The 27,731-nt window shown below is 44.0% G+C and overlaps 1 protein-coding gene across 1 annotated transcript in view; it reads right to left on the bottom strand.

Moving 5' to 3' along the window:
- Positions 1–5,506: 5,506 nt before the first annotated feature.
- The window catches only part of ASIP (agouti signaling protein), a 34,703-nt gene continuing 12,478 nt past the window's right edge, over positions 5,507–27,731 (bottom strand). Inside the window, exons 2-4 of the mRNA XM_003411665.3 lie at positions 15,036–15,205; positions 12,764–12,831; positions 5,507–8,530 (exon numbers count right to left, since the gene is read on the bottom strand). Coding sequence (XP_003411713.1) covers positions 8,354–8,530; positions 12,764–12,831; positions 15,036–15,195 — 405 coding nt within the window. The 5' untranslated portion in view covers positions 15,196–15,205 and the 3' untranslated portion in view covers positions 5,507–8,353. The remainder of the gene's footprint in view (positions 8,531–12,763; positions 12,832–15,035; positions 15,206–27,731) is intronic.

Here is a 27,731-nt window from a genome sequence, read left to right as displayed (position 1 = left end):
AGGCAAGGCTGCCGCCAGAGAAGGCTCCCCACAGCCCCCACCCCAGCTCCACTGCCATAGTGGCCTTTGGGACAACGACTTTTCATAGAAAAGGGAGAGGCTGCTGTTTCAGCTAAACCAGACAGGTGAAGCATCTTCTGTTGTATAGCAGCCATGCTGCTCCCTCCAGGGGTCCCTGCCCGAGTGTAAGCACACTGCCCTTCCCCACGTGTGTATCTCCTTCCAGGCACAGGAAATACCTTTTCAGATGGTCCTTCCTTTGAGAGGCCAAGCAGTCCTCCACCAGGGGTTCTGGTTTCTGTTATCCCAGCGTTTTACTTCCCTCTTTGGTTCTCAGAACCTTTTTCATTTAAAAAATATGCCCTTTCCTTTCACATCTGGTCTCAGACTTACCTCTGATCTCAGGCCTGCTAATCTCTCACATCAGTGACACTGACCAGTTAATCCACAATGAAAGATGATGTGTCGCGTCGTACCCGCTCCCCCTGCCCCCCCGCCCCGCTCCTGATGTCTGGGTTCTCCTGTCAAAGCTGCACGGGTAAAGAAGCAATTGACTGAGAGTCCTGTGGTATCTAGTCTGGTCCTGGCTGGAATTTTTGTTTTTTAAGAAAGGGAGAAGGGAGGATGAGGCTTGAGGGATTTTGTGGAGCAGTGTGAGTAGCCTTTGAAACAAGTCCTAGGTCTGCTGTTAACTCACTGTGTGACTTGGGGCAGGGACAGAAATACCTACCTCACATGGTTGTTTCGAGGCACAAATGATATATATGAGTTATATGACAAGAACTGAGTTTTTTGCTGTATCAGGCGCCAGCATGGGAGGGAGATAAAAGGAACTTAAAATACTTAGAAAATCGCAGGATCTTAGCTAGGAGAACTCCCATAAACAGTTGATTGTCCTGGTTAACAGTTGTTCCCATACCTGCTGTGGGAACCTGTGACTTCTCTTCCTACTAATTGCTGGCTTGTATGTATGCCTGTGTGGTGAAATGAGTTCCTTTATGTGCCCTTTTGCCTTGGTTCTTTGAAAAAACAACTTGAGAGATTTTCCCCCTAAACCCTTAGGAGTTACCTTTGCCCTAGTTTTCTACCCTAGGGAATGTTACTTTTGTCCAGGTTGATTGACATTTCCTGGGTGAGCTGTAAACAGCTTGTGGTTTGATACTATTTGTCTGGTTCTGGGCTGGAGCCTACCCTGTGGTAGGTATGCATCTTGCAGGGATTGGTCAATAGACTATGCAAATTAGATGAGTTGTAGCCCAGCTACACCTACTATGCAAATGAAGTGTCTGTGGCCACAAAGAGGGGATGGGTCAGTTCGTGGCCCTGGTGGGAGAGCCATGCCTTGAAATTGACAAGGAGTTTTATGTATAAATATATATATATATATGCTGCCGTCGAGTCGATTCCGACTCATAGCAACCCTATAGGACAGAATAGAACTGCCCCATAGAGTTTCCAAGGAGCACCTGGGGGATTCGAACTGCTGCCCTCTTGGTTAGCAGCCCTAGCACTTAACCACTATGCCACCAGGGTTTCCATACACACACAAACACCCACACACATACACATATATATATAGCCAGCTCTATTTTTTTTTTTTTTTTTATAGAGGTTTTTCAGACAGGAAGAAGCGGAGAGTGAGAGAGAGGAGGCAAGGAACTTCCTAAAAGAGCTGTAACACAGGTCAAGGCCTGGAAAGGGCCTTGTGGCAAAGTAGGTAGTGACAGATGGTAGGGCCAAGAGGAGGCCTGTCCTCAGGGAGCCTAAGAGAAGTCCTGTATAGTCAAGAGTTGCTGAGAAAGCTGTCCTGCACTGAAGAAGGCAGACTTTGCCTACAGGCTTACTGATTTCAAGTTGTAGCCTGTCCCTTAATAAACCACTTAACTTTAAGTATGATCTGTGAGTTCTCTGTGGCCACTGCAATGAATTATCAAACCCAGAAGAGAAGTAGAGCATGCTGTGGGAGGGATGGCTGGTGTTAGAATTGGTAAAATGATTGGAGAGGAAAGGTATGTTTTATCTCCACATTATAGGGATCAGCCTCGGGCTGATCTTGATTTGCACTATTCCTCCTGAAGTTCAGACAGGTTCTGATGCTACTACTGATACTACTACTCCCTCTCCCATTTTACACCCTGCGAAAGTCTATTCTGTAACTCAGTGGCTCTTAAGCTTGAGTGGGCGTCAGAATCACCTGGAGACTTGTTAGAACACAGATTGCTGGGCATCACCCCTAGAGTTCCTGATTTAGTAGATCTTGGGTAGGGACCTAGAATTTGTATTTCTAACAAGTGCCCAGGTGACCCTAATGACGCTGGTCCATGCCAAGTGCTGTAGAATTGGCCTGTTCTCTGTTACACAACAGGTAGCAACTGCAAAAGAGACCCATCTGTCCTGAAAATGGAGAAAAGGAGCTTTCTTCAGTGGAGGTGGCAAGAAAGAGAGCCTGTAGCTGCTTCTTTGCCCCCATGAGAGGAAGCCTGCTGAGAATGAAGTCAACACAGCATTGAAAGATGGAGAGTGATATATTCCAGAGGACATCATTTGCATGAATGACTCTAGACATGCTTGATACTAACTATATCTACCCTCTGGACTTTTTAGTGACCCGAACCTCCCCACCCCCCCAAAATTACTTTTTTTGCTTAAGTCCATTTGAATTGGGTTGCAATCTCTGGTAATTTCAGAGTTCTGCTGTAGTGGAGAGCACAGGAGACCCCAGGTTGTAGGAAAACAACAGAGAAAAGAAAGGGGGAGAAGACCTTGAATATAGGGCAGTCTTAGGCTCATCCAGTCCCTTCATTGTTCAGATCGGGAGGGACTTGCCCAAAGTCACAGAGAAAGTCAGGGGCAGGATTGGGACAGCAATTTGGACTTCCTAACTCTTAACCTCCTCCATTGCCTCTCATGGCCTCTTAATCCAAGATGAGGTGCAGCCCCTGCCCCCCAGGAGCTCCATTAGAGAAATGGTTCCCCAGATAGTGGCATTGACAAGGTCTTCCAGCAGTGCACTGGGGAGTCAAATGCGGCACTATCTTGTGCTGAGTCTCCAGCAAGGTGTTGGCTCTAGGCAGAAGAGTCCACCATGGCTGGCTTTCAGTGGCCTAGTGGTTAAAGCTTTGGAGTCAGATGGGTTGAGTTTGAATCTCATTGATGAGGTGTGAGGTCTAGGCATATTACACTTTGAACCCAGTTCCTTTAATTATAATATTTACCTCAAAGGTTTAGCGTGAGAAGCAAATTAGGTAGCTTAGGTATTGTGTGTGGCTTGAAGTAGCTGTTCATTAAATAGACACTGTTGGTATGATATTATGATTATCACAGATTACATATGCTTTAAGCTGTGAGCAGGAACCCCAGAGACCCTGGTGAGGGGCAGTAAGCAACCTCAGGATGGCATCTCAGTGCAGGGAGTTCCATGATCCTAATTTGGATGAAATTTAGGATTACTTAGAGTACTCTAGTACAGCTCGGCCTTCCAGGAGGCCTCTGTCAGAAGGGGATCAACTAATTCCCAGACGAATGGAGACCGGGAGACCGAAGGATTCCAATGGTGTAGCCCTTGGCCCATCGGTGAAGTCAACTCCCCAGGCAAGATCTTCTCATCAAGTCTTCATCCTCTCCCCTTGATTTCCCAGCTCCCCAGGGGCTGCACTCCTTCTATGCCTTTCAATCATTTCTACTTTACTGTTGGAACCTTCGACATTATACAGAATTCTAGATGTTGATAGATATTGGGATAAATAATTAGAAAATGAACTGAGATTTTTCCCAGCACTTATTAACCCCAAAACAAAGGCTTTACTTTCAATTTGGGGAGGAGGAATCAGCTTACTCAATAGCTTGTCAATGTGACATCACCAAATTAGGAAGGTTATTTATTTTTATAATCATCTTTTTTTCTCAAGTAGTCATGTTTTTAGTATTGCTGTGGTAGTCTATACAGGCATTGGGTCCAGGAATTCTAAAGAGGAGCTATGAAAGGTGCGAGTAGAACTTCTGGAACCAAAAGAATGAAGCTATTTGCTGTGGCTCCCCAGCAACAAAATGGCACAGTCATCATCATCGTCATTATCATCACCAAGTGGTAACACCTAGTAGACTCCACAACTCTCACATCCAACTGGGAGAGCTGGCAGTTAGCTGCTGTCTCTTCACAAGCCATCAGTAGAAAACTCCTTTCTGGTGTGAACGCTGGCATTTGATGACTTAAAGGGATTTTCCTGATAAAATGAAAGATAACCCCTCCACCACAACATACACCCTATACCCCACAAAAAATATACCTGGTACATGGGAGAAGAAAGAGAGCAAGTCTACTCTAAACTAATCTGAAATTTGCTAATATGGTTTGGCTAATTCAGTTCAAAGCAAAATGCTTTTCTTCACCTACCAGGTCACCCTTCACGCTTGGGAGTTAGCCCTTGCAGTTAAATTCCTTTTAAAAGTTATTGTATGACTGTGGTTAATTTCCTGGGCAGTGGGTAGTGATACCAGATCTGTGGTTGTTCAGACAGATGGTAGAACTTAGAATAAGGATCCAACAGTTGCTTTCAGTTGGCCTGTGGTCCACAAAGTACATTGCTTTATAAGTTTCAATGTCTTCTTTTAGAAACATTGATGCCTTGTAAAATGGAATAAAAAACATGCATGTGTAAGTGGTCTATGTGCCAAATGTTAACACATTGGAGACCACCTGGATCAGATTCTGAAATAAACCTCTTGCTGTTTCTGTTTATAGAAGAATGTTGTGCGGTCATGGGGCAAGCTGTTAAAACTTTTTGCAGCAACTTCTCTGTGTGGGTTAGGCCTCACAGCACTGTGCAGCCAAAACACAAGACAGAAGTAATGTGGGTGCTGAGGCTGATATATTAACTAGGGCAATTATTAATCTCCAATCTCTGATTTCAAATTTGTGTGTGTGTGTCATTACAAAGTTATACTAATTCAAAACTGCTTTAATGTGTCTATAATGAGGTTCCTTAAGATTTCAAATGAGGAAAGGGTATTCCTGTTTTAAATAAAAAGGTTTGAAAACCATTGCTTGAGTTGAGCTTGCAGAATTCCCAGGGCTGGAAGGACCCTCCAAGCAAGTACAGAGTCCAGCCTTCTTGTAGTAGCTGTCTGCAACTTTTGTCCCCCTTCTGGTAACAGCTCCTCAGGTTTTTTCTTGGAGAATTACCCTCCCACATTACAAAGAGACTTTGTGGGACTGTCAGTCAAGACGGCACACCCTTTTCTGGGTAGCAAGTCGGACTATTCAGACTTTCCAGGGAATTTCAATTTTGAATGGCCCAATGCAAGGACTAAAGTGACCTATCCCCATGGCCTCCCCTGGAAGAGACTATCCATTGGTTTTTGCGACCTGGCCCCTCTGTGTCCTGTCCTTCATTTCTGCACTGTAGCCCTTTGTTTGATTTCTGTGAGGTCCCCAGGCCTCTTCACAACACCCCCACCCACTTTTTTTTTTTTTTTTTATTTAGGCTACCTAGAGTTGTTCTGTTGCTCTCAACCCAAGAGCCCTGACAGATTTACTCCGCATTTTACAAATGGGGAAATGGTGGCATCAGGAGGTTAGTGACTTGTCCAAGGCCACACTGTGAGAACTTTGGGCACAAGTTTAAGGCCATCCCTTCCTGGAAGAAACGATCCTGAATCAATAGCCACAATGGGAGACAGGGAGATTTCCTGGCTTCTTTTTCATTTCATAAATGGAGAAGTTTACTGGTTACTGTGTAAAGAGGTAGAACAAATCCTTCTAGGGCAGAATTCACTCATTTCCTCTGTGTGTGTGTGTGTGTTTGAGACAGAAAAAGAGAATCATGATGGTGGACGTGGGGGTGGAGGGCCCCAGGTCTTCATAATAGTAGAACTATAACTCTGAGGCACAGATGGTCAATTCAGGTCACCCAGGACGAATTTTGCATAGGCCTAGAACCATGCTGTCAGCACCCTGATTGAGAAAGAATCCTGAAAAGGTGGAAGAATCTCAGGAATCTCCTGAAGGGTAACTTGGGCAGGTAAATATTTAATCAAGGATCTGAGTCAACAGAAGCAAGAGTGGAGAGAGACTAGACCACATGTTAATGATAGTTCTAGCTTCTAACAAGGGCCAGCGGTCATGGCCCACTGGACTATAAGCTCTGTAAGAAAAGGAGCCATGTTGGACTTATTCACTACAGTATTCACAGCGCACCAGGCACAATTTCTGGCACATAGTAGGTACTCAATAAACATTTACTGAATGAACAAATGAATGAATAAGTTGGTTTTCCACAGTTGTCTGGACCCAGCAGCCTAGCAGCTTTGTCACTAATGGACTGGATCATTGGCTTTGCATCTCTGGCCTCATGCTGGGGGTCAAGTGGTGACTGGTTGGTGAGCAGTGTCTGTAAAACACAGGACAGTGGCTGCAATGTGTTCCAATATTCTCATTACTGATGACATTTACTCAGTAGCAGCTGTGGTACAAAGGAACAAACGGTTCCTGCCCTGTGTACTTGCAGCCTTAATGACAGAAAACAAAACAAGCAATTGGCAGTTTCTCTCTCTGTATGTGTGTTTTATTGTGCTCAGAGAAGCAACAGTGTCCTATATAACAAGAACAGCAGGAATGATTATTTTCCATTTTAGAGACAAATAAATGAAAGCTCAAAGAGATGCAGGGACTTGCCCAGGGTGCAGAATGGTGTTGCCAGCCTAGCCTAAAGCATCCATCTTCTCTTTTTGTGCTCCGTCCAGGTGGCCACTCTCCAGTCTAGAGGCTGGCATTTGCTTCTTTGATTCCATAGTGGCTGTGACACTGCAGGCACGGCTTGGGTCTCCATTTGGGAAAAGGTCCTTGGCAAGGAGGGAGTTTTAAGGAATTTCAAAGAGGATGGGTTGCAAGTGGGCAAGTGGGCCAGGGATATGGCTCCACCTAGCTGGCTCTTGAGCTCCACTGTCCTTAACCTCAAGCAACAGAGACACATGGGGCTTATCAAGGCTGAGGTAACTGCTCCACATTTTTCTGTAGATTCTTTCTTGTGCATATGCCTTTTTTAGTTCTTCATTGTTTGTAGTTTTTTTGCTCTTGATTGGACATAGTGATTCCTTGAGGAAGAGCTCCAGCCTCCGGAGTGGAGGTGGGGCACTGAAAGGTAGTCTCAGCTTTTCTTCCTCTTGGCAGGGATGCCCCTGGCCAAGCAGTGCAAGTAGATGTCATTTGGAGCCCTTCCCCTTCATGCACTGGGTGTTTACCTATTACCCTCCCACCCTGGCTGGCCCTTCCTCACAGACCTTGCTCCCAACTCTTTCCTTTTATCCCTAAAGCAGCATCCCAGGTGCTTTTCTCCCAGGGTCCTTCCGAAGATATAATGCTGCACCTCGGCTTCTCCCAGACTCAGAGCATTTCTGAGGACAGGATTTCAGTCAACAGCCTGGGGCATTTTTGGCCACAGGTCCCTGATAATCCAGTACAAAGGCTGCTGCCTACTCACAACAAGCTCAGACCCATTTTCTCATTCCTGGCTGACAGAGCTGTGATGGGAGGTGAGGAAGGACCCTGGAGTCCTTGCTTCCTACTTGAGAGCCCAAACTCTAGCCTATCAGTTAAAAATGCCTGGGGACCAATGATCAGTATTCATTTAGCCTGGGAGTGGGGGAAACTCCTCCTAGGTTTCAGCACCTCTGCGAACGGCTGGGGAGGGTGGAGTGGGCACAAGTGCATCTGTTTGGCAGAGTCCTACAATTCTAAGGCCCCTCAGCCTAGAGCCTTTGGCTGTAGGGACCCACAGCAACGCTCCTTCTAAATAGCCACCCCAGTCTTTATCCTCAGAGTGCAGACTCCCCTGGAGTTGGAACATTTCTTTTTCTTTTCCGGGGTACAGGGGTAGGAGGGCTCTTCAGGAGAGGGAAAGGGTGAGAGACTGAGTTCCCTGGTTTTGAAGGCATTCCCGGGTGTCCTGAAGTTTAAAGGTAGGAGGCATCAGCGTTCCCAGCTGCAGGACCCGGAGAAGCAATTACAAGGAGCGCAGCCCTATGGATCGGATAGCCGGACTCTCCCAGCTCGGTGCAGATAGTGGGTGCGCAGTCCGCAGGACTTTCTGCGGTGAAGGGGTATCGGCAAAAGGAAAGAGAAAGGGATCTCTTTCAGCCACAGAGCTCGGAACAGCCCACATGTATTTAGATTTTAGCCCAAGCCAAGTCTCCTTGCAGTCCCGCCTCCTGAAAGCTCTGCCCAACCTCAGCCGCCTCGCCTGCGCTCAGTCCTCGGAAGCCACACCTACTAAGATCACCTGCCAAGAAGCGTCCCCTGTTCTCCAGGGAGCCCCGCCGGCCCGCGCCCTGCCACCGGGCCGGGAGGCGGGCGCGCTCAGCAGTTGGGGCTCAGCACGCGGCAGGAGCAGGCGCTGCGGAAGAAGCGGCACTGGCAGGAGGCGCACGGGTCGCAGCAGGCAGGCGCCGGCGGCTTGCAGCTGTCGCGGGTGGCCACGCAGCCAGCGGGCGGCGGGGGTCGGGGCCGCGCCGCCTTCTTCACCGAAGCCTTCTTCTGCGGGGGAAACGCCGGGACTGCCGGAGCGGCCACGCCCGCCCCCTCAGTCCCCACCTCTGCCTGGAGGCGGCCGGCTCGACCCACGACCACAGGGCACCCCAGCCGGTCCCTGCCGGCGCCCTCATCATGTCCCACCTGCCTCCGTCCCCATCAAAAGTTACCTGGCTCCGGCCTGACCCTCTTTTTCCCTTGGCGGACCCCACACAGTTCCCTAGCTTTTAATTACCGTCTCTGTCTTCCCTCTTCCTGTCTATCCGCAGTTCCTGTCGGCTCTGCCTTCACAGTAGTTCCTGAGTCCAGCCCACTTCGCCTCCACTGGGCCAGGCTACCAGCTTTTCTCCTTTGTCACTCTGGGCCCCCTACAATCCATCCTCCAGTGCACTAGAGGGACCTCTCCTAAGGCCATGGGTGGCATCCCACCCCTCCTTAAAGACCCCCAATGGTTTTTCGGTGCACTCAGGATGAAGTACAAACTTTACCTTGGCCCTTGAGGCCCTCTGTGTTCTGGTTCCTGCCCACCCCCGCAACCTATGCTTACCACCCTGCCCTGTGAGCTCTCCTTCTGTGCATTGAACACAGCAAATGAGTTCCTGCTGCAGCTTTGCATGTTCCTCCCTCTGCCAAGACCTTCTTTGCTGTGCTGCCCAGTACAGGAAGCCACTGGTCATATGTGGTTAGACTTCAAGGTACACAAGACTGCAAGTATACCACAAGCCCTATTTCACATGTGTCTAGTGCAACTTGAGGAACTGAAGTTTCAAATGTTATTTTAATCTGAATTTCAATACTGAAACAGTGTTGGATATTTTTTATTGGGTCAGTAGGACTACATTTCACTTTAACTGTTGAAAATCAGTATTACCAGAATTAGGACGTGCTGTGTTTTTTTTTTTGTCAGTGTACAAACATGCACCAGGTTTCAAAGATCAAGAACGTGAAATATCTCGTTAATAATCTTTATATTGATTACATGTCGAAGTGATAATATTTTAGATATTTTGGGTAAATAAAAATGTATTATTAAAATTAATTGCACCTTTTCCTTTACCTTTTTTAATGTGGCTATTAGAAAATTTAAAATTACATGTGGGGCTCACATTCTATTTCTTTTGAACACTGCTGCTCTGGGTTGTTTTCAGGTTTCCAGGCTTTTACTTAAGTGCTTGGAGCCTTGATGGCGCAGTGGTTAAGAGCTATGGCTGCTAACCAAAAGGCTGGCAGTTTGAATCCACCAGCTGCTCCTTGGAAACCCTACAGGGCAGTTCTACTCTGTCCTATAGGGTCATTATAAGTTGCAATCAACTCGAAGGGAATGAGTTGTTTTTTTTTTTTTTTACTTAAGTGCTGCCTCCTCAAAGAGGCCTCTCCCTGACTACTCTTCCCTTCACTCACTCTGTCTCCTTCCAAAAAACCAAACCTGTTGCCATCAATTAATTCTGACTCATAGTGACCCTATAAAAAAAAACCCAGTGCCCTCGAGTCGATTCCGACTCATAGCGACCCTATAGGATGGAGTAGAACTACCCCATAGAGTTTCCAAGGACTGCCCCATAGGGTTTCCTAGGCTGCAGTCCTTAGCTCCTGAGTCTCTTCTCCCACAAAGACTCTGGTGGGTTGGAACCGTCAACCTTTCAGACCTTTCAGTTAGCAGCCAAGTGCTTAACCACTGTACCACCAGGGCTCTGTGTGTCATTACCATGCTTTAATTCCTTCTAAGTGTTTATCATTATCCAAATTTATCTTCTGTATTTATTGATTTACTTGTTCATCTATTTTCCTCACAACTCCATGAGGGCAGGGTAGCTCTCTCTTGTTCACTGCTGTCTTCCCAGTGCCTGTAATGTATATTTGCCAACCATTGGAACAATCTACTTGTTCACTTTACAGCCTGAGAAAAAGGCCCAGAGAGGAACAGATACTTCCTTAAGCTCACCTAGCGTCAGGTGCCTCGTCCAGTGCTCACTGTTCTGGTTACAGTTGGTCTGGGAAACGGAGGCAGACTAAAAGAGGAATAATGTGTGTGCATCAACAATGCTTAAATCCAGTATTTTCCACAATGTGGGAACATGGGCTGCGGTGTTATGATTTTAAGTGGTACACCACTATTCCATGACCTTGAATCCTGTAGTGAGAAAAGTTTCTTTTTTCAGTCTCTTTCAACTTGAAAGGCTCAGTTTGGTGTCAGCATGTTGTTAATGCCTCTCCAACACTTGGTGATCTGTCTTTTAGCACAGAGCAGTCCTCAGATTTACAGCCTTTGACAGGCCACACCATCCAGCTAGAATACACTAACGGTGTTTCATGGCATGGTTAAAATTGTGTGTCAACTTTGCTTGGCCATGATTCTCAATGGTTTGGCAGTTATGATGTAGTGTGGCAGGTTTTTAATGATGTAATCACCTCCATAATGATACATAATGTGGTCACCTCCATGATGAGATCTGTTGTGAGAAGCCAATTAGTTGAAAGGGAGTTTTCTTTCGGGTGTGGCCTGCATCCAATATAGGTGGGCTTTCTGGCAAGGCTCCCTGGCTTTTGCTCACTCTGGATCCTGTAGCTGGCTCCTGTTCATCTGTCAGCTGGTTCTTGGGACTTGAGCTAGCAGTTTACCCGCCATCTAAATTTCTGATCTTAGATTCACAAGCACCTGCAGCTACAGGAATCAGGAGAAGGCTCCAGTCTGACCCACGAACTTGGGACTTTGCTTTACAACCTCTACAACCATGTAAGCCACTTCATTGATATAAATCTCTGTGTATACATTTATGTCCTGCACTGGTTTCCTTCTCTAGAGAATCCAGCCTAAGATATTTCATTTTCATTTTACTTATTTCTATGGTTATCTTCTATTTATGGCAAATGACACTGGTGTTCTATTTATCATAGTTACATAATTTATTAAGTTTTAATTCTAAATAAGTATATTAAATAGGTGAAACTCAGATATGGTAAAAGTTGCAAAAGTAGCTCTGAAATAACTGAGATTTGGAAACATCTCACTAATCCGAAAGAATGGGTAAGGGTGACATTGCAGGCAGGGGCCTACTTAGTATAGGAGGATGCTTTTTAGCAGGTAAGCTATTGTTACATAAAGAAGTAAAAAAACAGCCTGTGTTTATTAGCTCCAGGTTGTTTACTTCTTCATAGCAAGTTGAGGCCCATTAGCCCAAAAATGTCCACCAGTGCCAAGCTCAAATTTGTACATATCCAATTGTTTTAAAAACAGCCCAAATAAGCAGATTTTTAGCTACGTGGAGTCGGCCTGCTTTACATACCCCATGAAACTGCACTCAACATCTGCTACCCCTAAAGAAGATAAAATCCTATACCTTATAAGGACTTTAGGATGCTGTTGTCCTTGGGAGCTCTCTGACCCACCTTGCTGCAGGAAGACATCATCCAGAGACACATAAGCTTTCTCCCCTTCTTTTCCCCAGGGCTCTTCATGCCCTCTTTCCCTTCTGGTGGCTCCCTAAGCCTCTAGTCTCTGGAAGATCTCTTTTTGTGGGGGACTACCTCATGCATGTGGCTGTCAGTGCCTAAATAAATAGCTTGTTGTGCAATGCTATCTCATGGTCATATCTTTTTTCAATCAGCCTCAAATTCCCTCAAACTCACTACAGTTATTTTGCTTAGTGAGCCTTAGCCTCCAGGGCTTCTGTGGGGGTCTGACCCAGGACTGTTAGACCAGGAAGCCTTTAGGTAGCTCTCAGCTTCTTTTGTTGGTGTAAACCTAGACAATCTTCCATTCAGTGACTAGCCAGAGCTTGAGGGTTCTCTCCTTTTAACTCATTGCCGTGGAGTCCATTCCTACTCATAAAAAACCAAACCAAACCTGTTGCTATCAAGTCAATTCCAACTCATAGTGACCCTATGGGACAGAGTAGAACTGCCCCACAGGGTTTCTAAGGAATGACTGGTGGATTCAAACTGTCAACATTTTGGTTAGCAGCCATAGCTCTTAACCACTATGCCACCAGGGTTTCCATTCCTACTCTTGGCAACCCTATAAGACACAGTAGAACTGCCCATAGGTTTTCCAACGCTGTAAATCTTTACGGAAGCAGACTGCCACATCTTTCCACCATGGAGCAGCTGGTGGGTTTGAACCACCAACCTTTTGGTTAGCAGCTGAGTGCTTTAACCACTGTGCCACCAGAGCTCCTTTCTCCTTTTAAGGACCCATTTGAAGTCCTGTCCCACCCCCAGAAGAATAACTCCCAGGCCTACCTTGGAAGGTCCCTTCATCATTTCAGCTTCTTTTCTGCTGAGGATCCTTTTGGATTTCTTGTTCAGTGCTTCAAAGAGAGGCAGAAGAAACAAAGCCAGTTGTTTCTGGGGGCCCTGAGCTTCAGCGCCGTGGGAGGAGGGGAGGGGGCTCAGGAAGTGCCACAGTAGGTGGGAGAGGGGATTAACGGATGAATCATATCTTGGGACACAGGCTAGCAGGTTCTTTTCAGCCTGGCTACTTACCAGCAGCCAAGGACTTTGAGCAAAGTGGCCCCAAGGAGGCAAATGGGAAATCCAAGGAGGCCCTGGGATCTGCCTGTGGCATCTATGAGGGGCCTGATCCCTTAAGTTGGTTGACCCTGGCCCACTCAAAGTCACCCCACATACCCCTTGTTTAGTCTCCACTCTCAGCAAGGGCAAGCACATTGTGATACCCTGAAAATGGTCTCTGTGTCTTGTACACAGATGTGTTTCCTGGAGTCCTATTTTGCAATTCTTAGTGCTTTGAAGTCAGGCAGACCTGATTTGAATCCGGACTCTGTCATATAGCAGCTGTGTGGCCTTGGATAACCTACTTAACCTTCTTGAGTCTCAGTTTTCTCATCTGCAAAATGAATACTGTAGTACCTACCTTGCAATGTGTTGTCTTGACAGTAAATGAGGTGTGTTTATAAAGTGAAAAGTCTGGCGTACCAATAGTGATTGATGACTTCCTGATATGCCTAGAATACTCTTTTCCTTGTGAGAGGGAAGGCAGTAAGGGACGTTAGTTTTGAGCTTAGGTCCAGAAGTTAAGTACCCAGGTTTGAATTCTGGCTCTGCCACATAAGAACTGAGTCATTTTTTTTAAAAAAATTTTTATTGTGCTTTAAGTGAAAGTTTACAAATCAAGTCAGTCTCTCATACAAAAATTTATGTACACCTTGCTATATACTCTTAATTGCTCTTCCCCTAATGAGACAGCCCTCTCCTTCCCTCTACTCTCTCTTTTCGTGTCCATTCTGCCAGCTTCTAACCCCCTCTTCCCTCTTATCTACCCTCCAGATAGGAGATGCCAACATAGTCTCAAGTGTCTACTTGATCCAAGAAGCTCATTCTTCACCAGCATCTTTTTCTATCCCATTGTCCAGTCCAATTCCTGTCTGAAGACTTGGCTTTGGGAATGGTTCCTGTCCTGGGCTAACAGAAGATCTGGGGGCCATGACCACCGGGGTCCTTCTAGTCTCAGTCAGACCATTAAGTCTGGTCTTTTTATGAGAATTTGGGGTCTGCATCCCACTGCTCTCCTGCTCCCTCAGGGGTTCTCTGTTGTGTTCCCTGTCAGGGCGGTCATCGGTTGTAGCCGGGCACCATCTAATTCTTCTGGTCTCAGGATGGTGTAGTCTCTTGTTCATGTGGCCCTTTCTGTCCCTTGGGCTCCTAATTACCTTGTGTCCTTGGTGTTCTTCATTCGCCTTTGATCCAGGTGGGTTGAGACCAATTGATGAATCTTAGAAGGCCGCTTGCTAGCATTTAAGACCCCAGATGCCGCTCTCCAATGTGGGATGCAGAATGTTTCTTAATAGATTTTATTATGCCAATTGACTTAGATGTCCCCTGAAACCATGGTCCCCAAACCCCTGCCCCTGCTACGCTGGCCTTTGAAGCATTCAGAACTGAGTAATCTTATGCTGGTTACTTAACTTTCCTAGCCTCATTTTCCTCAACTGTGAAATATGAATAAAAACAGTACTCACCTCACAGAGTCTTTGAAGATTAAAATGAGATAATCTGTCTAAAGCACTAAGCACAGTGCCTAGCACACAATATGTCTGCTGTTATTACTATTATCAGGTGAAGTCAAACCAGAGATCTCCAACGCCAGGCTCTACTGCCCCTAGTATTTTTCCTTGAGCCGTCATTCTTAACCCTGGCAGACAGGACTGGTTCATCCCAGGCTTGGTTATATTCTGCAGTATTTCCTAAAGTTCGTTACTATTGATAGGGTCTCTGTGATTCAGTAAGTTTCAGAAATGCCAAGTTACATCAAGTTTGCCAAGTGCCTGGACTACAGGCTTTCTCAGAGCCTCTAGCATGCTAATCTGCATATTAGATTGGTGGCAGTGGCATGCAGGGCTTTGCCAAACCAAATGAGTTAAGGGGCACTTTATTCTCCCAGGATTATTTCATGGAATGAACAGGAGGGATCCCTGACCCCATTGCAGTGAATCCAGGCTAGATACCATGAAGCCCCCTCCCATGGGCCAGAGCCCACCCAGGCTAGGCTACTTACCCACGACTGAGACAGAAGGGAAATCCAACAGTTTCATGGAGCAATTGCTCTTCAGGCTCCTGTCATCTCTGGGTTTCTCCTTGAGTTCCAGGTGGCTGTGGGCAATGAGAAAGTACAGGCAGACCAGCAGAGAGGCCAGGAACAGGCGGGTGACATCCATCCTGAGAGGCCTGAGTGGGACAGGGAAGAAGGGGATAGTGGCAACAAGCTGTACCCTCCTGCTTTATGGTGCCTTTTTGGCTGGCGTTCTGACACTATTCAAAAGTGTCCCAGTAGAGCTAGAGGACTAGCAAGGCTTAGGACAGGGAAGAACAATGAAGGAAGAAGAGACACAAGGAGAGATGGGAAGAGGAAGAGAGAAAGACAAGGACAGGAGGAATATTGAAGAAAAGAATGCGCTGGATTGCTTTCTGCCATTTTGAGAGTAGGGTATTGTTTCCGTTTTTTTTTTTTTTTAAAGTCAGTAGCCCTTTGAGACCCTAGGCATAGGCAGAGTTGGTGAGAGGTCCCCAGTAGTGGCTGCGGTAACTAAGGCATGTAGAATAAGGTTAGTAAAGGTAATATGACTCAGTGAGAAAGATGCAGGGATGGACAGCTTCTTAAGACAATCCAAATAATTGCTGGCATCTGCTATATTCCCACGCCCAGGGGGAATAAATAGCAGGTATGGTTTGTGTCAGAAGAATGCACCTGTTGGCATAGGCTAATGGATTTATTTTTTCTAACTGGGTTTCGATGGAAGCAGACAGATCCAGAGTGGATTTCTTCCCTTGAATGCCTGGGTTTGGCTCAATCATGGCTCAGAGCTTCAGCAGCATCTCCATCTTCTCTGACTGCAGGACCCCCACCTCTCATCCCCCATACCCAAGACGGGGGCTGCTTTTCCAAGGATCTCAGTAACTAGGGGGGCCTGCCCCATCCTAGCCTTAAGGTCCTGCAGAAGAGAAAAGGAATAAAACAGTCTGCTTATGCTGGTCCTCCCACCCTGGGCCTCCCCTTATAGCAGCCTGGGCAATTTCTAGCCTGCTCCTCCCGGCCCTCAGCTTGGTTGGAGCAAAATTTTCTGCATGTCTGCTACATCCTGGGAGGAGGGGACTCAAACAGCCACTCTCCACATTCATGCTAAGCTTCTTGAAGCTGGAGGGGACAGTCCCTTCCTGTTGAAGCCCATCTTCTACTCCTCTCAGCCTTGATGCCAATTCTTCTGAGTCCTTCAGATCCTTTCATCATTGGGCATTTGCCTGTCATAAACTGGTCACCAATTTTGTCTCTCAAAGCCTGGTAGTGAGTGAGTGAAATAAGCACTGGGGTGGGAGTCAAGTCCTCCAGTCGTAGTTGCTGCTAAAACGATTACTTTCCATCCCTGACATCATTCCCTTCAGCCTGATTTAGCTGTCCTCGCTCAACAAAGACCTTGGCGGGTAATTTATTGATTTTGTTTTTGCCCTTTAGAAACAAATTTTCTTTGTCCTAGTAATTGCCATGCTGTCTTTTGATTTTGAAACTGAGTAGATGGTGTGTTACAACTCTTAACAGCTTTACAGCAGGAAGAAGGGGAGAGGCTTTGATGTCAGGGAATTTTCTGCAAAAAAGGGTCAAGGCGGAACCAGGGAAATACAGCTGGCAAGCCTTAAGAATATGTGTGAATTAGTTCTGTTTAGGGAAAGTAGAAAAGGTTTTGAGACAGAGTTCTATGAAAGTGTTTTCAGGAGTGAGTCAAGATTTCCTGATCCCAGTCCAGTCCAGCCCAGTTACCATCAAGTCGATTCTGACTTGTGGCAACCCCAAGTGTGTCAGAGTAGAACTGTGCTCCGTAGTGTTTTCAATGGCTGCTTTTCCAGAAGTAGGTTGCCAGGCCTTTCTTTCAAGGTACCCCTGGGTGGACTTGAACCTCCAAACTTTCGGTTAGCAGTCTCTTCCCGTCCTTCTGCTGTAAAATTGTTAACTGTTTGCACTACCCAGGGGCTACTTTTACTCCACTAAGGCCGCCAAAATAACCGAAGAAAATAAAAATGACTCCAATGTGCCATTCACTTAGTCTCCTAGTGTCCCTCCAATAGAATCAGCAGAAAGAATGTCACTGAAGCAGAGCAAACTCATCGGCAATTGAAAACATTAAACTGAGCTTTCTGCTAACGGGAGTTAAAATATTTCAAAATAGGCACCTGCTCTGAAATGTCAAACAATTACACTTAAGAAGGAAAAGGGGGGTTTGCAATAAATGGAATTTTGGTTGTCTATTTTTTTTTTAACACGAATAATATGAAATGAAACCACTGCTATAGTATAGACTGACCCCAAATCCCAAATTCTGCTCTGTGAGAATCATTAGAAATCTGATACTACAGGCTACTTTCTGAAGACATTTAACGAAGTGCTGGGGTCAGGGTTGATATTCTGGAGTACTTCTTTCTTAGGATAATTTTTTTTTTAACTGCTGAGAAATGGAAAAAGCAGGGTAAAGGGAAGTAAGAAGCCTCTAGTTAGCAAAAGACAGATCGCTCCCTTTACACTAAACTCTTCTTAACCGCTCTGACACACAAGTGAAACAAATCTGTTTAACTTTCCTGAAAACCAAGAAATGAGGGATGACTAACAAGTTCTTTAAACTTTTCAAAGTGGCAGCAGCGTCACTCGTTCTGGAAGCAAACTGAAGTTGCCAGCTAAACTCATATGCTTCCCCAAAACAGAATGGACGCCAAAGGAACTTCATTTCTCACCTTGTTAGCAGAAGAAGCTTGTTGCTTGCTTGCCTGCAATTTTAAAGACAAGAACAAGAAAACAACCAAGCGTAGTACAAAAATTATTTTAAACTTCACGCCATCTCATGGATGGGAAGCTTCTCACCAATCCACAATGAAAAAAGGCAACATTTCATTAGTCCAAAAGTAGCATGGAAGCCGACCAGGAGAGCAGGTTTTATAGCTGGCTTGATCCAGAGCCTTCTGATTTGCAAAGAAGCAAAAGTAAAGGGTAGCCCTTATTTTACAGAGGAAATTTCTAGCAACCCAGGTAATTTGAAACTTAAACAGAGAAGGAGATGGGATCTCTGTAAGCAGCAGCGGAAGAAAAGAAAATCGTTTCTCCTACTTATAGCACAAGTGACTATGCCCTTTTATTATCTTCTCTAAGGGAAGCCAGAGCAGAGCATCTTCCCTGTCCTTAGGAGGCAGAGGCAAGGTGTGTTGCTGTGAGTTTTTTTTAAAGACCCCAGGAGCTCCCTGCAGCTGGCTTTCCCATCTCATCTCTTTGATTTCAGCCAAGCAAAAATCTTGCTTTTATATTCATCCTGGTGGCCACAAGTCTTGTTGTCTGGTCTCCCTATATTTCTCCCCAGTCTTTGGAATTGGAATTGGTGTTGACACTGAGGTTAGAAGGGGCTAGGGGAAATGGTTATGCTAAGGATGCTAAGGATACTCCAGGGGCAGAGTTTAATGAGAATTTAATTCAGAATGGATCCCAAGAGACAGATTGAAACTTTGGCCTAGTGAGTTAACCTAGAAAAACAAATCCTGCCAGAGAAGGATTTAACTCAGCTCATGTCAGAATTCTGAGTGGGCTAAATTCTTGGTTAAAAAAAAACAAAACAAACCAAACTCACTGCCATAGAGTCAATTCCAACTTGAAGTAACCCTACAGGACAGAGTAGAATTGCCCCATAGAGTTTCCAAGGCTGTAAATCTTCACAGAAGCAGACTGCCACATATTTCACCTGCAGAGTGGGCTAGTGGGTTTGAACTGCTGACCTTACAGTTAGCAGCTGAGTGTTTAACTACTGTGCTACCAAAAAAAACAAAAAACAAAAAACCAAACCTGATGCTGTCATCATAGTGACCCTATGGGATAGAGTAAAACTGCCCTATAGGATTTCCAAGGAGCGGCTGGTAGATTCGAACTGCTGACCTTTTGGTTAGCAGCTGTGAGTCACTGTAGCTCTTAACCACTGTATCACCAGGGTTCCACTGTACCACCAGGACTCCTTAAATTCTTGGTGGAGAAATTAATCCCTAGATGGGCTGATTGCTGAGACCCAGCCTGTCATATTAGTAAAATCTCCTTGGGGACTTTTGATGATGGCTCGTAACTTCCAGATTTCTGTGTAAAATTTCACCAGTTGAAGGGCTGCGCTTCTGCTGACTCTTTAAACTATTAGGCTGCAGCTCTTCTCCTTATTCACTTGGGTGTTAATTGAAGCAAGTAAAATTTACAAGGTCACAATTTTGACCCCCTGGGTGATATGAAAGAGCCCTGGTGGTCCAGTGGTTAAGAACTCGGCTACTAATTGAAAGGCTGGTGGCTAGAACCCACCAGCGGCTCCCTGGGAAGCAGTCTGCTTGCATAAAGATTTACAGCCTTGGAAACCCTACGGGGCAGTTCTACTTTGTCCTACAGGATTGCTATGAGTCAGAATCAACTCAATGGCAAAGAGTTTGGTGTTTTTTTTTTCTTTTTAGGGTGATATGAAGCTTAGAGGATCTGCAGAAGAAGGCAGCTTAATACAGGGCCTTGCAGGAAGTATTATATGTTTTTGTGGAGATGGGGGTGTCACAGCGCTACATTGATTTATCCTCATTTCTAGGGACCAATTTCTTTTTAGTGGTTTGTAGAGATAAGGGCAACTGAAAAGAGACGTAATTAAGGTAAGGAGTCGGGAGGCCTGGATTCCAGTTCAGGGTTTGTTACTTTCTCTCTGTGATCCTTGGGCAAGTCACATTAACTGTCTGGACCCCACTGTCTCATCTGCCTACCACACTGGGCTGAAAAGAAGATCAAATTAGATCATGGTGACACCTTGACAACTGCGAAGCAATCCACAAATGTGAATGTTTTCTAAATTTTAATTCATTATATGGCCCATCTTTTAGCTTAACCAAGGATGCCTTATGGATAGATAAAGAATTTGAATACAGGGTTGGAGGGAAGGGAGCAACATTCTGAATGTTATGGATGTTTGTTGTTGTTGTGGGCTGCCGAGTCCGTTCCAACTCACAGCAACCCTATATGACAGAGTAGGACTGTCCCATAGGGTTTCCTAGCTGTAATCATTACAGGAGCAGATTGCTGGGCCTTTTCTTCCACAAAGAGGCCGGTGGGTTTGAACCAATGACCTTTCAGTTAGTAGCCAACTGCTTAACCATAGCACCACCAGGGCCCCTTTTATGAATGCTATGTGACAGGAATTGGGGAATGGAGGAGGTAGGGTAAGTAGGAAAGAAGAAAGAAAAGGCAGGAAAGCAAACAGAAAAGACATCGAATTTCTAGAGAAAGCCTTGGCTCTGGTCCTGATTGAGGCTTAACCCCCAGCGCCGTCAAGTTGATCCTGACTCATAGCAAACCTATAGGACAGAGTAGAACTGCCCCATAGAGTTTCCAAGAAGCACCTGGCGGACTTGAACTGCCGACCCTTTGGTTAGCAGCTGTAGCACTTAACCACTATGCAACCAGGATTAAGATTGAGGCTTATGACCCTAAAATATAATCCCGTTTGTGTATGGAGAGACAGAATGTGATGTGAAAAAAAAAAAGATTTCCTTAAAAGTGTGCATGTGAACCTTAAAACTGAAGTGCTGAAATGGGTGACTTCAGGCCTAAATTAAAACTCCATTTTAGATCAAATTGCAATTTAGCCCAGAGTCTTTGCTCTTGCTTTTCTAACAAAAAAAAAATTTAAGCTCACATAAAAGTTTAACTACATGTAACACAAAGAGAGCAAAGATCAGGGCTTTAGCAGTGTAAAGAATTGTCTGTTAAAATGTTTATGCAGCTTGCCTTAGAAAAGATACTTAGGAACAGAAGGTTAGGAAATAGAATTGGTAATGTTAAGTAAATGTGAGGCTTACCATTGTTTCATAAATCTGTAACCAAGATTCAGCCCTTGTCATGGATTGAATTGTGTCCCCCCAAAATATGTACAAGTTGGCTAGGCCATGATTCCCAGTATTGTGTAGATCTCCTCCATTTTGTGATCTGATGTCATTATCCTCTATTTGTGGTGTTATAAATCCTGACCTCTATGTGTTAATGAGACAGGATTAGATTATGTTATGATGATTAGTTTATGTTTGTTATGTTAATGAGGCAGAATTAGGGTGGGATACAACACCCTTACTTAGGTCACAGCCCTGACCCAATGTAAGGGAAGTTTCCCTTGGGTATGGCCTACATCACCTTTTATTTTACAAGAGGTAAAAGGAGAGAGAAGTGAGCAGAGAGAGAAGGACCTCTTACCACCAAGAAAGAAGAGCCAGGAGCAGAGCACATCCCTTGGACTCTGGGTCCCTGTGCTGAGAAACCCCTAGACCCAGGGGAAGGTTGATGCCAAGGTGCATGGAGATCTCCAAGGAACGCTGGGCCCACAGATGTTGAAAAGATACGAGGACCTTCCCCCAGAGCTGACAGAGAGAAAAAGCATTCCCCTAGTGCTGGTGCCCTGAATTTGGACTTCTAGCCTCCTAAACTGTGAGAGAATAAATTTCTGTTTGTTAAAGCCATTCACTTGCAGTTTTCTGTTATAGCAGCACTAGATAACTAAGGCAGCCGTATAGTCCCTAATTTTCTACTTTGACTCCCTCAAATTAGAGCATTTTAAGTTGACTTCATCCTAAATCACTTACTGAGAACTTTGCTCCATTTCTGCTGACTCCTTGTACAACTGCAACTAAGGTAAACCATACATCTGTTACTTTAAGATGAGAGGAAAGACAGGCATGTGGCTGTGACAAAAATTGACGCAATTTTTTTTTTTTATTCCTGACAGAATGCTTTGTCAAACAAATCTCAGGTTATAGCAAATAGGCTTATAAATGCTAAGAAAATGTTTAAGATTGTATTTTAACTACGCTCTTGTAACTTTCTGCTATGCTCCCCCCTCACTCTGTGCTTGTGAGTACAGCCTTTGATTGTTTCACCTGATAAAAACCGCTCACCCTCTCTCTGCAACACAGAGCACACTGCAGCATCTTGTCTGGGTGCTTGGGTGTCTCCCTGTTTTGTGAAACATTTTATCCCTCAATAAAAACTCTTATTTTTAGTAGAGTGTAAGTCTGGTGTTCCACTACGACAAAAGTAATTAACCAATAGAAAAAGCACAAATTGGCCGACAGGCAAAACGCCGGTGGCGTAGTGATTAAGAGCTACATCTGCTAACTAAAAGGTCAGCAGTTCAAATCCACTAGGCGCTCCTTGGAAGAATGGCAGGTTGTAGGAGGGTGAGAGTGGAAAGTACCCTGGAAGTCAGGGGATCTCTGGCTCTGCCACTGAGTTGGTGGGCCTTTGAATAAATTACTCTCTGGTCATTGGTTTCCTAATCTATACAATGAGAGAATTAGACTAGGGGATCCTTTTTTAAAAATCTGTCTTTGCTGCTTACCCTATGTGACCTTGGACAAATCACTATTATATTCACCCCAGAAAGAAAAAAAAAAATTTTTTTTTCTTTTCTGTGCATTCCAAAGATGTTAATATTTTTTTTTCCATATTTGCTTCAGATTTTTAAAACTGAAATAGAACATTATAAATACAGTTCCCCATTCTGTTCTCCTTTCCCTGGAGATAACCACTGTCCTGAGTTGGTGTGTACCACTCCCATGAATGTTTTTATACTTTTTCTGCATATATATGCTTTCAAAAAAATACAGAAATGTTTTGAAAGTTTTAAACATTTATAGAAATGGTTTCATACTATACGGATTCTTTTGTACCTTTCTTTTTTCAGCAATATCACACTTTTGAGAAGCAGTATAGCCTGGTGGTCAAGTACTTAGATTCCAGGAAAGACAGCCTGGGTTCATATCCTGTCTTCACATTACTAGTTGTACGATCTTGGGTAAGTTCCTTAATCTTTCTGAGCCTATTTCCACAGATATAAAATAGGAACAGTGACAGTACTAACCACATAAGGCTTCTGTAAGAATTAAATGTGTTAAAACATGTAAAGCCCATAGAACAATGGCTGCGCATACCAAGTACTATGTGTTTACTACTATTTTTTGAGATTTATCTATGTGGCTACTTAAAGATCTAGTTCATTCATTTTAACTGCATTATAGTAGTTCCTGTCTGGAGCTCTGGTGGTGCTTTCGGCTGCTAACTGAAAGGTCAGCAGTTCAAACCCACCAGTTGCTTTTTGGGAGAAGGATGTGGCTGGCTGCTTCTGTAAAGATTACAGCCTTGGAAACCCTATGGGGCAATTCTACTTTGTCCTATAGGGTCACTATGAGTCAGAATTGACTTGATGGCTTCAGGTTATAGTAGTACCTAGAGGGGGCACTTAGGTCACTGGTTACCCCTATATGTAATCTCTTTGCGCACAGGGGTGATCTCCTTTAGAAGTGATCCGGCTCTAAACTATTATGATCTAATGGGATCCTGTTATGATCTAATGGGCTCGGATTCATGCCCATCTCTTATGTACTGCCTGGATATGGGCATTTATCAAATGAATGTCTTCATCTATTTATTTTACCTGGAGACCAAGAGAAGAATTAATAGCTAATTCCCTTAGTACTGTTCTGTTTGCATTTGAGTTGTCAAGGTTAATTATTGGCTTCTTTTCATGATACCTTGACTTCGTTAAATCCAAGAATGCTCAAAGATAAGTAAAAGCCTGTTTATATTTCCATGGTATACCTGATTTGCTTATCAGGGACTCAGAATTACTCAATATTTCCTTGAACTGACACCTGTAATCAAGGCATAATGATGACCCCTCCCAATAAACTATGTTCTAGCTATCTAAACCTGTATACTTAAGTTTACAAAGTCTAAAGTTAATTTTATCTTTATCATACTTCTAATAAAAATCTAAGAATACTTTAAATCTGATCACCTCTCCTTTGAGTCAACGTATTTTACTTGTCCTGTAATTTATAGATTGCTGTGTTCCACCATGTATTAGATATTTCTATTATTATCAACATTTCTTAAATTTACTCACATTTTAAACCAGTATCTTTGCTCACTATTCCTTGCTGTAACATAGATTTTCCATTTGGATAATTTTTTTTTTCCTGCCTGCATCCATTAACATTACCTTTGATGCAATTCCTTTGGTGTTAAACTTTTCCAAATTTTGTTGGTGTAAAAATATCTTTATTCATAGAGTTTCTATTTGGGATGATAAAAAAGGTCTGGAAATTGATAATGATTATGGTTACATAACATTGTGGATGTATTTAATGCTGCTGAATGGTACATTTAAAAATGATTAAAATGGTAAATTTTGTGTTATGTATATTTTGCCACAATAAAAACAACAATAACAAGGAAAGTTTTCCCTACCAAAAAAAAAAAACCTTTATGTTTACAGTTCAAGTTAGTTTCTCATGCAAAAATTTATGCACACATTGTTATGTGACCCTAGTTGCTCTCCCTGTAATGTGACAGCACACGCCTCCTTTTTACCCTGGATTTCCTGCATCCGTTTAAGGAGTTGCTGTCCCCCTCTGCTTCTCGTCTCGCCTCCAGGCAGGAGCTGCCCATTTAGTCTCATGTATCTACTTGAGCTAAGAAGTATCATTTTATGTCTTAAAGTCCAGTGTAATCTTTGAAAAGTTGGCTTCGGGAATGGTTTTAGTTTTGGGCTAACAGAGAGTCCAGGGGGCCATGTCTTCCAGGGTCCCTCCAATCTCAGTCAGACCATTAAGTGTAGTCTTTTTACTAGAATTTGGGTTCTGCACACCACATTTCTCCTACTCCGTCAGGGACTCTCAGTTGTTATTTGTATTTCATTGTGGTAAATATATTTGCAACAAAACATTTGCTGTTATAACATGTTTTACATGTACATGTACAGTTTAGTGACAACAGCCCTCATTAAAAAAAATTTATTGTGCTTTAAGTGAAAGTTTACAAATCAATTCAGTCTCTCATACAAAAATTTATATATACCTTGCTACCCAATATACTCTTAATTGCTCTACTTCGAATGAGACACCCTGCTCCTTCCCTCCACTCTCTCTTTTCGTGTTCATTCTGCCAGCTTCTGAACCTCTCTGCCTTCTCATCTCCCCTCCAGTTAGGAGGTGCCAACAGTCTCAAGTGTCTACTTGGTCCAAGAAGCTCATTCTTCACCAGCATCTTTTTCTATCCCATTGTCCAGTCCAATCCGTGTCTGAAGAGTTGGCTTTGGGAATGGTTCCTGTCTTGGGCTAACAGAAGGTCTGGGGGCCATGACCACTGGGGTCCTTCCAGTCTCAGTCAGACCATTAAGTCTGGTCTTTTTATGAGAATTTGGGGTCTGCATCCCACTGCTCTCCTGCTCCCTCAGCGGTGCTCTGTTGTGTTCTCTGTCAGGGCTGTTATCGGTTTTAGCTGGGCGCCATCTAGTTCTTCTGGTCTCAGGGTGATGTAGTATCTGGTTTATGTGGCCCTTTCTGTCTCTTGGGCTTGTAATTACCTTGTGTCCATGGTGTTCTTCATTCTCCTTTGGTCCAGCTAGGTTGAGACCAATCCATGCATCTTAGATGGCTGCTTGCTAGCGTTTAAGACCCCAGACACCACTCTCCAAAGTGGGATGCAGAATGTTTTCTTAATAGATTTTATTACGCCAATTAACTTAGATGTCCCCTGAAACCACGGCCCCCAAACCCCTACCCCTGCTACGCTGGCCTTCGATGTATTCACTTTATTCAGGAAACTTCTTTGCTTTTGGTTTAGTCCAGTTGTGCTGACCTCTCCTGTATTGCGTGTTGTCTTTCCCTTCACCCAAAGTAGTTCTTATCTACTATCTAATTAGTGAATACCCCTCTCCTTTCCTCCCTTCCTTCCCTCTCTCATAACCATCAAAGAATATTTTCTTCTCTGTTTAAACTATTTCTTGAGTTCTTACAGTAGTGGTCTTATACAATATTTGTCCTTTTGCAACTGACTAATTTCACTCAGCATAATGCCTTCCAGATTCCTCCATGTTACGAAATGTTTCACAGATTCATCACTGCTTTTTATCGATGTGTAGTATTCCATTGTGTGAATATACCATAATTTATTAATCCATTCATCTGTTGATGGGCACCTTGGTTGCTTCCATCTTTTTGCTATTGTAAACAGTGCTGCAATGAATATGGGTGTGCACATATCTGTTCGTGTAAAGGCTCTTATTTCTCTAGGATATATTCCAAGGAGAGGGATTGCTAGATCGTATGGTAGTTCTATTTTTAGCTTTTTAAGGACACGTCAAATCGATTTCCAAAGTGGTTGTACCATTTTACATTGCCACCAGCAGTGTATAAGTGTTCCAATCTCTCCACAACCACTCCAACATTTATTATTTTGTGTTTTCTGGATTAATGCCAGCATTGTTGGAGTGAGATGGAATCTCATTGTAGTTTTAATTTAAATTTCTCTAATGGCTAATGATCGTGAGAATTTCCTCATGTATCTGTTAGCTACCTGAATATCTTCTTTAGTGAAGTGTCTGTTCATATCTTTTGCCCATTTTTTAACTGGGTTATTTGTCTTTTTGTAGTTGAGTTTTTGCAGTATCATGTAGATTTTAGAGATCAGGCGCTGATCGGAAATGTCATAGCTAAAAACTTTTTCCCAATCTGTTGTTGTTGTTAGGTGCTGTCAAGTGGTTTCCGACTCATAGCGACCCTATGCACAACAGAACAGAACACTGCCCGGTTCTACGCCACCCTTACAATCGTTGTTATGCTTGAGCTCATTGTTGCAGCCACTGTGTCAATCCACCTCATTCAAGGTCTTCCTCTTTTCCGCTGATCCTGTACTCTGCCAAGCATGATGTCTTTCTCCAGGAACTGATCCCTCCTGAAAACATGTCCAAAGCATGTCAGACACAGTCTCGCCATCCTTGTTTCTAAGGAGCATTCTGGTTGTACTTCTTCTAAGACAGATTTGTTCATTCTTTTAGCAGTCCATGGTATATTCAATATTCTTCGCCAACACCACAATTCAAAGGCATCAATTCTTCTTCGGTCTTCCTTATTCATTGTCCAGCTTTCATATGCATATGATGTGATTGAAAATACCATGGCTTGGGTCAGACGCATCTTAGTCTTCAAAGGTGACATCTTTGCTCTTCAACACTTTAAACAGGTCCTTTGCAGCAGATTTACCCAATGCAATGCATCTTTTGATTTCTCGACTACTCCTTCCATGGCTGTTGATTGTGGATTCTAGTAAAATGAAATCCTTGACAACTTCAATCTTTTCTCCATTTATCATGATGTTGCTCATTGGTCCAGTTGTGAGGATTTTTGTTTTCTTTATGTTGAGGTGCAATCTATACTGAAGGCTGTGGTCTTTGGTCTTCATTAGTAAGTGGTTCAAGTCCTTTTCACTTTCAGCAAGGAAGGTTGTGTCATCTGCATAACGCAGGTTGTTAATGAGTCTTCCTCCAATCCTGATGCCCCATTCTTCTTCATATAGTCCAGCTTCTCGTATTATTTGCTCAGCATACAGATTGAATAGGTATGGTGAAAGAATACAACACTGACGCACAAATTTCCTGACAAACTAATCAGTATCCCCTTGTTCTGTCCAAACAACTGCCTCTTGATCTATGTAAAGTTTCCTCATGAGCACAATTAGGTATTTTGGAATTCCCATTCATCGCAATGTTATCCATAATTTGTTATGATCCACACAGTCGAATGCCTTTGCATAGTCAATAAAACACAGGTAAACATGCTTCTGGTATTCTCTGCTTTCAGCCAGGATCCATCTGACATCAGCAGT

The sequence above is a fragment of the Loxodonta africana genome, chromosome 24 (assembly GCF_030014295.1).
Source record: "Loxodonta africana isolate mLoxAfr1 chromosome 24, mLoxAfr1.hap2, whole genome shotgun sequence".
Taxonomy (NCBI): Eukaryota; Metazoa; Chordata; class Mammalia; order Proboscidea; family Elephantidae; genus Loxodonta; species Loxodonta africana.
The sequence above is the reverse complement of the archived record's forward strand: the minus strand, read 5'-3'. Positions and strand labels throughout refer to the sequence as shown.